The following is an 11,501-nucleotide window of genomic DNA, read 5'->3' as shown; positions in this document are numbered from 1 at the left end:
TCCAGGAATCCAGCTTAGGTTGTAAGGCTTGGCAGCAAGTGCCTTTACCCACTGAGCCATCTAAGCAGCCCAGGGGTTTATCTCTCCCTTTTCTTTAATTGAAAGTTTTATTTCATTTTATGTATATGAGTGTTTCACCTGCATGTTGTATGTCTATGTCCCATGTGTGTGCCTGCTGCCCTTGGAGGCCAGAAGAAGACATCAGTTCCCTGGGAACTGGAGTTACAGATGATTGTGAGCCACCACATGGGTGCAGAGACTCAAGCCTGGTCCATCTGTAACTACAGTTCCAGGGAAGCCAGCTCCCTATTCTGGCCTCTGTGGGCAACAGGCATGCACAAAATGCACACACATACACAAGGTAAAATATTCATACACATAAAATAAGATCAAATAATTTTTTAAAAATTTAAAAGATTAAATTTCTCCAAGTCTAAGTTCTCTTAAATGAGAGCACTGGCCCTAGAGGATGCTGAAGGGACCTCTAGAGTGCTGCTGTGGAGGTCTTTAAATAAGGCCCCCCCTCTTAAGCCACAGTGTCCTCACCTGTAAAGCAAGGAACAAACTGTAAAGAGATCCAGGCAAGCATTTTGGGGTGGTGCTGGTGAAAGTCAGGCATGACCATTACGGTGTCCTTTGCATTACTGAAGACTTCATAGGATATGACGGAAAACCATGTTAGTTGCATTTGCAAGCCTTTCAACACTTGCCAACCAGATTTTAATGCAAAAGTAAGCAGATATGCAAAGTTAAAGTTGTAAATTCAGGTCTCAAAAGCTTGCAAGATTAACGACCCCCATTATTAAATTATACCGAGCTCCCAGCTCCTACACTGATCAAATATATTACATCTAAGCCATGCAGAAGTGAAGATTCTGCTGAAAGAGCTTCTTCACTGAACTAACTCCACTCAACATTAAAGCTACCTTGATGTCTATTTAAATGTCTATTAAAAACAAAGGGAAAAAAGCTGGTGTTGTGGCAGTAAATAAAAAGAAAGCCATACCACACTATAGATGGAAATGACTAGTCCTCATCTTTTTATATAACAGAAGCATTCTGAGAAGATCAAGGTGAATTTACTGTGAAAGTAAGAAAGCTGGAGTCTCAAAGCTCTGCAGCTTTCTGGGCCTATGCTTAATCTTATAGTCATCATTTTGGTATTCCTGTATTAAAGAAAAACCTGTAAATTGCCTAAATTTCAGAGCCCACAAGACCTGATCTTATACTGCCCTACAAACATCTTGAATTTAAATTCAAGAAGGGGAAGACCGGGGATGCAGACCAGTGATGTAGCTTAGCATGCAAGAGATCCATGTGCAATTTTTAGAATTAAAACCAAGTAAATACCATTATCACTTTGAGGAACTGACAATTAATATAAAATTCTTGGGGGTGGTGGGGTAGGCTGGAGACATGGCTTAGCAGTTAAGAGCACTTGCTGGGAGCCCCCATGGTACTGTACCAGGCCTCTGGATAAGTGAGACAGTTCTTTAGCTTGAACTGTTTAGGGGGCCCCAGGCAGTGGGATCAGGACCTGTCCTAGTGCATGAGCCTGCTTTTTGGATCCTAGTGCCTATGCTGAGACACTTTGCACAGAGGCTGTGCCGGGAGGAGGGGCTTGGACCTGCTTCAATTGAATATACCAGGCTCTGCTGACTCCCCAGGGGAAACCTTGCCTTGGAGGAGGGAGGACAGGGGAATCTGTGGTTGATATGTAAAATGAATAGAAAATCTCTTAATAAAAAATAAAATAAAATACAAGGGGAAAAAAAGCACTTGCTGTTCTTACAGAAGACCTGGGTTTGATTCCCAGCACCCACATGACAGATCACAATCATCTGTAACTCCAGTTCCAGGATAGCTGATGCCCTCTTCTGCCTCCTTGGACATTGCATGCACATGGTACACAGGCATACATGCAAGCAAAACACTAATACACATAAAAAATCATTTAAAAAAATTTTTGTGGGGGCTTGTGATATAGCTCAGCAGTTAAAGGTCCTTGCTGCCAAGTCTAATGACCTGAGTTCTATCCCAGGAACTCATGATGGAAGGAGAGAACTAACTCATGGAAGTTGTCCTCTGACCTCTACATCCCATCCCACCCCACCCCACCCCTGCCAAACAAAATACATAAATGTAATTTTTAAATATTAAAAAACCAAACAGACAAAAAACAAAACCCATGATGCTTCTGTGAGATGCCTCAGCAGGTAAACGTGCCAGTTGTTAAGTCAGGTCTACTGATCTGAGTTCAATCCCCAGGACCCACATGGCCCAGGGGAGAGAACTGACTCCTTTAAGTGGTCCTCTGACCGTCACATGCATGCCATAGCAGGCACACACACAATATAAATAAATATGTAATTAATTTTTTTAAAGATCAACTTCTGCCAGGCAGTAGTTAGCACACACCTTTAATCCCAGGACTCAGGAGGCAGGGACAGGCGGATTTCTAAGTTTAAGGCCAGCTCAGTCTACAGAGCAAGTTCCAGGACAGTCAGGGCTACACAGAGAAACTGTGTCTCAAAAGACAAAAACAAAAACAAAAAAATTGCTCTTTGCTGCTCTGGAGCTGGGGGTAGAGCTCAGTGGCAGAGTGCTTATGGACCTGAGTCTGACCTCCAGTACTACAAAATCAAAAGCTCAGCATTTATTTATACAACTCTGTCTTTCTGTCTGTCTGTCTTCCTATTTTCAGGAGGACAGATGTGTGGATATCTCCTATGTTGCCCAGGCTAGTCTCAAACTCCTGGGCTTGAGCAATTCTCCTGCCTCAGACTCCCAAGGAGCAAGGCCTAGCCACTTGAAATGCGTAAGCTAAAAAGGAGTCTCTTTCTGGGAATTAAGTTCCTCTCTGTATATGCAATGGAAAAATCAGACCAAATGTTCTAAATGAGTTCTAAGAAACCAAAGTTTGTCTGTCTGTCTGTCTTTCCTTTTCTTTTCTATTTTGGTTTTTCGAGACATGGTTTCTCTGTGTAGCCCTGGCTGACCTGGAACTCACGCTGTGGACCAGGCTGACCTCAAACTCACAGAGATCCACCTACCTCTGCCTCCCGAGTGCTGGGATTAAGGGTATGTGCCACCACCACCTGGCTGATCTGTTCTTTACATAGCCACCAAAGGTTCTGTGCAAAACATAAAACCTTCACTGGCTCAGCAGCACCCGTAGACTAATGGTAAGACCTTTCCTGACCTGCTCCCCTAAAGGGCTTTCACCTTCAGCTCTTACCACTGTGCCTGTTTTTATATGTACTCAATTTCTTACTGAATTACATTTAGCCACTGTCCCTGACACTTCAGAGTACTAAGAAACACTAGGCTTCTCCCACTCTTTTTGTGTTTGTTTTGTTTTTGAGACAAGGTCTCTGTATGTAGTCCTGGCTGTCCCGAAACTAGGCAAGTGGACCAGGCTGGCCTCAACACTCAGATCCTCCTGCCTCTGCTTCCCAAGTGCTGGGATTAAAGGCGTGCACCATAAAGCCTGGACAGACTCATTCATTTTTAATTTATGTGTGTATGTGTGATCCTTTGTGAGTGAGTGTATGTGCAGCACACGTGTGCAGGAGCCCTCAGAGACCAGAAGAGGGCACTGAATCCCCAGAACTGGAGTGACAGGCAGTTGTAAGCTGCCATGTAGGTACTCAGATTCAAGAACAGTAAACACTCTCAGTGGCTGACCATCTCTGTAGCCCCATCTTCCACTATCCTTTTCTTCCTTCTGAAAGAGCCTACAGGCAGCACCAAGATTCATGAATGACATCCTATTCTCTCCTATTAATTTTCAGTACAAACACATTTAAGAAAGAAAGAAAAACACATTTGAAACACCAAATTGTCCATACAAAATCCAACAGGTGGCTTAAAAATTGCAAGATGGTTTCGTTTGTCATGTGACTGATCTGTTCTTTTGATTCTAGCATAACTCAAACAAGAACCAAGAAATATGGTTCATGTTGACTGAACCATGTGATTAATATTTGTATTTATACTTTGAAGTTAATTGTTTCTTTATGCTTTGGAATTAAGTGTGTCTGTATCATTCCAACAGCTGAAATACTGTAATGAATACATTTGCACATAATTATGTTCCATGTGTAAATGAGCTCGATTCCACTTCCCCTCCATGTTTTTACAGTTCCTTTCTGTTTTAGAAAGGCTAGGAAGAAAACAAACTACACATAATGGAAGGAGCCAGTATGGCTTACTGAAAAGTTCAGGTTGTCTTTATTTGTTTATTTATACTTTATGTGCACTGGTACTTTGCCTTCATGCATGTCTGTGGTAAGGTGTAAGACCCCTGGAGCTGGAGCTACAGACAGTAGTGAGCTGTATGCAGTTGTGGGAATTGAACCTTGGTCCTCTGGAAGAGCAGCCAGTGCTTTTTAACTACTGAGCTATCTCTCCAGCCCGAGGTTGTTTCATCTTGTAAATGAAACTAGAATTTAGTGAAAATTAATGCCTGACCTTCACACACCTCACTAGACAGTATGGGGCAGGAACAAGGTGCTGGGTCAGGTGGCCCAGACAGCAGGGTTTCCAGTCTGGCTCCACCCTCCCTCCACTGCTTCAATCCTCATGGAGAGGCAGGTAACTAACTATATGGTAGAGCACTTGCCTCACATGTGCAGGGCTTTGGGTTCCGACCCCGATACCATGAAAACAAAACAAGTAGCTTGTACAGAAATAACATATAAGTATTGTGATTTTGAACAAACTTTTAACTTTTTTTTTTTTTTTTTTTTTTTTTTTGAGATAGGGTTTCTCTGTGTAGACCTAGCTGTCCTGGAACTCACTCTACAGACCAGGCTAGCCTCAAACTCACAGAGATCCGCCTGCTTCCACCTCCCAAATGATGGGATTAAAGGTGTGCACCACTACGCCCAGCTCATTCATCTTCTCTAACCTTTAATTTTGTCATCAGGAAAACAAACACAAGCCTTGGCTTCCAAACTATACTACATGGACTATCTTGTGAACAGTCTGTTGAGCACTCTGTAAACATCATGGATATAGCTCGTCCTGAATATCTTCTCACTAATAACCAGTAGTTATTAAACTGGTAACATTGTTAGAGTAAGCCCTGCTTTCCTGAATGCAAACAGGGCCTCACTTTACAGCCCTTGCTGGCCTGGAACTCACAGGGATCTGACTGCCCTGCCTCGTATTAAAGGTGTGCACTACCACGCCCAGCCTGAATACAGACTTTAAAAGCTAGAGATTACCTACCTTTATTTGTAAGATTCCTAAATTTAACACCAGAAAAAATAGTTAAGAGCACCCACCCCCATATGAACCACATATGTTGTCTGTGAATCACTTTCATCTCCAAACTGGCAGAAGCCAAATAAGTAGGGTTTTCCTGCAGTGGAATCTGTTCAAGCAAACATCTGCTGGTTCCTTGAAAAATGACCCCCACCCTCTGCCTCCCACAGGTAGCCTGTGAATCTGTGACACTGAGATAATATCCTTGAGTGCTTGGGTCTCAAGCAGGAGAAAGCACGCACAAAGGAACTTAGTCTGAGCCCAAAGTGCATGGGTTTAATGAGAGTAATGATGACTGCTTTGTCCTGTTAGGACAGAAAGGATACATTTTCCCATGACTAACATTCTTGATCAAAGCATCAAAGGAGCATATGCTTTACATGAACCACAGCCCATTTTCTCTTTTCTCAATTACTCCTTTTTCAAGGAAGGCATAAAATACATTTCTAAAGCCATAGATTCTGTCTCTAGCTTTACCCATGAAGGTACCAATGACCTGGGAGAATCACTGAGGGCAGAACTTGCTCTAGTGCCTGCATCTGACAGTTAACAAGCCTCACGTCCCATGCCGACACTAATGAGTCATCGAATGATTAAACTGACTCTGTGCTTCTACTAGCCTGACCAGCATACATACTTCGAAGCCCTTTTCCCAACTCAAATGGCAAACAAGTCATTCCTGGCTTTGAACTGAAGTTGTATTAAAAATGTGACTGAGGTGGGAAATCCAAGGGTCATGAACCACTCTAGATGGCCTTACACGATGGGACAAAAACCTAATACTCAATGATGTTCCTCTCCTACCACCCCTGGTCTGCTGTCTAAATAAGAGTGAATGACTTTAGGCTAATGAGATAGCACTAATGGATGAAGCAGGCTCAACAGACCCAGCTCCTAGCCACACGCACAAAGTATGCCTACTGGGACCTCACCAGGAGTGCAGCTTCTAAGCATGTAGTCTCTGGAAAGATAAGTTTGGATGGAGAATCTGGGTCTTACTGACCTAAAGGCCTCATTTGATCATAATTAGAGACCATAAACGTACTTTTCCTGACTAATAAAACAAAGCTGATGTGATGAATGTAATGAACCACATGTGCATAATGAGATTACACAGAAAATTCATCTTTTTGAATGAATTCACTTAGAATGAACTATAAGTCATTAGAATGATATGCTTGTCACTTGTATACACAACACATACACACACACACACACACACACACACACACACACACACACACACACACACATATTCAAAATACAACTCTCATGACATCTCATTTTGGAGGGTAAGTTGTTCTGAAGTCCTCAAAATCCAAAGAAATGGAAGACTGGAGCCAGGCTGTGATAAGTTAATGTTGAGGAAGAATTCATTTTTTTTTTCTTTGCACCCACCTTGGCCTGGACAGCGTAGGAAGCCAAGAGCACTGAAGCCTCAGGAGGGCAGTAGATCTTTTCATCCAAAATCTGTTTCTTCACCTGAAAGGGCAATGAATGAGAGAGGAGACGGCACGTGTGGAAGGCAGCAGGGCCGCCTGGTCACAGCAGATGGCTGCAGGGTACTCTAAATGAGGGTTGCCAAAGCAGCCTGTTAATGATTTTCTGACAAAGGGGACTTTCTAAAAAAAGTGTTGCAGACCAGTTGAGAGTTCAGCCACTGAGAAGTTATCAGTGATAGCTACACAAAAGCCCTCATCTCTTCTCCTCAGAGTCAAGGCTGGAGAGCAAATAGGATCTGCTTGATTACAGCAGACACTGACGGGGGCTCTGACTAAGGGCAGCTGCACTCTGACTCAGTCTTGGCCCCTGTGGAGCACTCACAGTACTAGAGGAGATGGAGTCTACTTTCAAATCTTCATACAAGACAAAAAGTCTTCAAGGCCACTGAATTATGACTGTAGAAAAAGTCATTACTTCCAATGTGCTGCTCTAAGGAAAAAGGAAGTAATAAAATTTGATCGATTCAACTTTTAAGTACACATGAGGTTCAGGAAATACAATTCCTAAGCCATAATGTTGAATTAACATATCTCATTGCACCTAATTCCATACAGTGGTGCAGTGTATGATGTTCCAGACACAAGGACAAGAGAACCACATGAAGTGGGGGTACATTAAGCAAATCTAACTCTTTTCACAGATTACTATTAGTAAATGTTGCCTTGCTTACTCACAAAAACAATCTAACATCTCAATATGAAGGAAGATCAAGCAAAGTCACAGGGGGACAGGTACTGCCTCAAGTCCTCACAGGAAAGCCATTTCTATAGAACTAAGGTATTCTGGCCTCATGTAGCTTGAGGTGGTCTTGAACTCTCTACATAACTAAAGATGACTCTGAACTTCTGATCCTCCTGTGTACTTTTGGATTACAAAAGCACACTATGCTCTATTTATACAGCACTGGGGTTGGAACCCAAGGCTTCATAAATACAAGGCAAGCATTCTATAGACAGCTACATCCCCAAGGCCCAAAGACTCTTCATGTGGCTTCATTCACACATACACTATCCCCCCCCCAGCCCCCGCCCCAGGTTTTAAAACTAAGAGAAAATGAAAGCTGAGATGTTCTGAAGCAGTGAAACCTTCAAGTCTCCTAGTTTCTTTACAAAGAGAAAAGAAGAAGCCATAACACAAAAAATCTGAAAGGGCTACCTTTTGACCTAAAACACGTACACATGTGTGGAACTCCTTTGTAAAAGAAACTATTTAGCCAGGCATGGGGCACACATCCCAGCATTCCAGAGGCTGAGGCAAAAAGATCTCAAGTTCAAGGCCAGCCTTATCTATGGAGTGAGAACCTCTTAACAACACAACACAACACAGCATTATATGGAGAGTAATATCATATTTCACATACTATATCATGAACACAATACACAGAGGCTTCATATTATAAGGATTGTGTGAAAAATCACAGATATACTTCTGGGAAATCAATGTATTCAATGCCCTGTTACAATCTTTTACATCATGGACACTGGGGCACTCTGGGACACATAAGCAGCTTCAGCATCAGTCACACTACAGATAGCCATGAAACTGGGAAGGCTCTCTGACAATGACAAAACAAGGTTTCCATCCTTAAAGGAAGCAGCTCCCTGTACTCCTAGATGGTCAACCTGTAATTCTGGAATGCCTAACTTCTTCAGTTTGGTTAAGAATGACTTAAGAACACCAACTGCATATTCAACGAGCCTGTCTCTAAGGAGCTTGCACTCCAGTGAAGGAGGAAATGACAATATACACCCAGAGTAGTGCAGAACGGGCTGTCTGAAATACCTTGGGCATGGGTCAGACCAAGAGTCACTGTCATTCCGAAGAACTGCCTTGATGATGGCAGATCTTGAACTTTAAAGAAACTTCCTGCTAAGCCTCTGAAGCTTTTCTTTATAACCTCAGAGAACTTTCAAGTTAGCTAGAGGAAACTGGGATGTATGTTCACAGAGGTTTATATATTGGGTAACCGTTTCTACTGTTCTTCATCATCACACCTCTGCAATTTCATCTGACATCAATTCTCACCACATGGGCAAAGTTCTATTCTCAAGATTTTTTTTCCCCATTACTGAACTAAAAGGACTGACTATTTGGAGGCAAAACATTTTCTGCAGTGCAGAAGCCTTTGCGGCCAACTCTAAGGGGTTCACCTGGGCTGCTTTTGCAACCATACTCAGATTGGTCCTCTTAGAACTGGGGGATAGCATGGGCCGGTGTACCTGTAAAAAAAATAAGTGCTGCGTGATCTCTTGAACTAGCTCCTCCTCAGCATTCTCAGGATAAAATTTGGCCAGGAAGTGAAAGGTAACCGGTTCTTCCTTCGAAACATCATGATCCAACACCTGCAGAATTTCAGAGCAAAAGGCATGCTGTGCTGGTTCCTCTTCATGGACTACCATCAAAGCACGCTGTGCAGGGAAGGTATAAATCCCTTCCCTGGTTGCATTCATCCCATTTCCCAAAGGCTGTGTTTCTACAATTGGAAGCATTCACAAAGCCATCCATAGCAGGAGATAATACCCACTTCGCACAGGGGGTTCTGAACTAAACCAATCAATAAACCCAAGGGGTGAGCAGAGCTACGGTGACAGCATCAGTGTTCTCAAAGCCATGGAAAATAGTTACAAACCAGAATGTATAACTCAAAGATCTTGGGCATTATCCTTTACGGAAGACTGAAGATTTAAAAAGGTTTGTTTTTTTTTTTTTTTTTTTCTGAAATAGTAACATCTTCCTTTATTCTTTTTTCTTACTGCCCACTCTAATAGGTTCCACTGGATTATAGCTTAAACTAGATTTTGGTGACATCATTTATATGTTATGAGTACTAGAAGTGAAACATGGCCATCATGGCAATGCTTTGTTCCTGGAATCTTTCCGAGATGGCCACAAAATGCTTGCAGTGCAGTAAGTAAACCACTGTCTTTAATCTTCTAGCAATCCCACCCACCCCCTGAAAAGCTTGGACATCTGCTCTCCAGAGTGAATTTCATTTCAGGACATAAACATACTACCAGGCTCCATTAACATGTGTCATAATTTATTTCCCTTGAGCAGCAGGTTCTATGACTCCTGATGCCCCCAATCTAATATCCATTTGGCTAACATTCAGGTATGATTTAAAATTCACTTTGCTGAGAATCATAAAAAGATACAGAAAGCTTTGCTGTGTCTGATATATAACTCTCCATATGCTTGCCCAAATTCCAGTGGCAGTCCCCAAGGGACTCAAAATAAGTCTAATCTAGTTGCCTTCCTCGGCACTGGCTCTTTGTGGCATTTAGAATTTCTAGTCATTGGGAATGACCATTGAAACGGACAACCAAAGGAGTTCTAAGCACGAAGGAAATCACCATATACATGTTGTGAACACAATTTATACATCTCACTTAACATTAGTAAGAGGAGACTCTTGTTGGTTACCACATTATGCAGTAGATAACTTCAGGGGCAATTGACAGGAGCACCATTTAGGGTCAGAATTAGACATAGGCTGGGCGGTGGTGGTGCACGCCTTTAATCCCAGCACTCGGGAGGCAGAGCCAGGCGAATCTTTGTGAGTTCAAGGCCAGCCTGATCTACAAAGTGAGATCCAGGACAGGCTCCAAAGCTACACAGAGAAACCCTGTCTCGAAAAAACTAAAAAAAAAAAAACTAAAAAAAAAAAAAAAAAAAAAAAAGAACTAGACACAGAGTTACTGAGTTACTTTGGGACTCAGGAGTCTTTTGGCCCTGTTCTCCAGCTGTCTTCACTGTTAAGTGGCCAGGAAAACAGATAGGCATGTCTTTGTGTGAATATATATGAACCCATAAATGGGCAGCTTCCCTAAGCTTCCAAGCCACCTTCAAATTACTAGAAACCTAGATTTCATGTGCTTAAGAAACCCCAGAGAATCCTGAGGAGGAAACAGGCATTGCTCTTTCATCTCAGGCTCTTTATTCCTTAGGTTTCATTAATGATTAAGTCTTGGTGTTCTCAAAGACTTATTAAAAAATAAAAAAAGAACATGAGCCCCAGGAGAATCTCTCAAAGACATAAATTGTTGAGTTTTTTGTTTTTGTTTTTTGAAGCATACAAAGATAACAGTAATGCCATCCCTAAAACCTGACTATTGGTTCAATAAACTGATACCAAAAAGCAAACAGGGTAGTGACAACGGGCAGGAAAGCTGGTCAAGGTTTAGGCCTGGCGAATCCTGCTTGTCTGGAGTCTGTGGAGAGCAGAAATGCCTGTAGGACTCGTTTCCTACATACATGACTTAATATTAAAAAGTGCCCCCTTCTTTACCATATCCTTGTGTTACTCCAACAATGAGCAAATAAGCTAAGTGCAGGCTTAGGGAAAAAAACCAAAACCAAAACCAAAACCAAAAAACCAAAAAACCAGAAAGCATGAGCCTCCCCCGCTGGTTTCATGGAGATTGAGCCCAACCTTCTTGTCCATTTTGAGCCAAGCCACGGTGTCCTTGATTGTGTACTGCAGTCCAAAAAACCAGGTCTCCCGAAGCCCCAGCGTCCGACACACCAAATCAAACAGGTCTTTCCCTTTCCATTTCATCTGCAATATAACAAACCAACAGGGAAAGATGATGTGAGCAAAAATCATAATCAGCTCACACACAAAACTGTTCTCAGCACTCTCTACTATCACCAAAATGTCCAATGAGCACTGAATTCCTAAATAATTTTAAAGCTTCCCACACAAAACCATGAGTGGGAAAATACCA

At 42.3% G+C, this 11,501-nt stretch overlaps 1 protein-coding gene across 4 annotated transcripts in view; it reads right to left on the bottom strand.

The window, feature by feature from the left end:
- Positions 1 to 11,501, bottom strand: part of Nf2 (NF2, moesin-ezrin-radixin like (MERLIN) tumor suppressor) — an 89,663-nt gene that overhangs the window by 45,609 nt on the left and 32,553 nt on the right. For 3 of the 4 annotated variants that reach the window (XM_059275555.1, XM_059275553.1, XM_059275552.1), the window contains exons 2-4: positions 11,207 to 11,332; positions 8,994 to 9,116; positions 6,670 to 6,753 (exon numbers count right to left, since the gene is read on the bottom strand). In XM_059275555.1, the coding sequence (XP_059131538.1) occupies positions 6,670 to 6,753; positions 8,994 to 9,116; positions 11,207 to 11,332 (333 nt within the window). The remainder of the gene's footprint in view (positions 1 to 6,669; positions 6,754 to 8,993; positions 9,117 to 11,206; positions 11,333 to 11,501) is intronic. The other variant, XM_059275554.1, reaches the window with a different exon arrangement.

The sequence above is a fragment of the Peromyscus eremicus genome, chromosome 10 (genome assembly GCF_949786415.1).
Source record: "Peromyscus eremicus chromosome 10, PerEre_H2_v1, whole genome shotgun sequence".
Classification (NCBI taxonomy): domain Eukaryota; kingdom Metazoa; phylum Chordata; class Mammalia; order Rodentia; family Cricetidae; genus Peromyscus; species Peromyscus eremicus.
The sequence above is the reverse complement of the archived record's forward strand: the minus strand, read 5'-3'. Positions and strand labels throughout refer to the sequence as shown.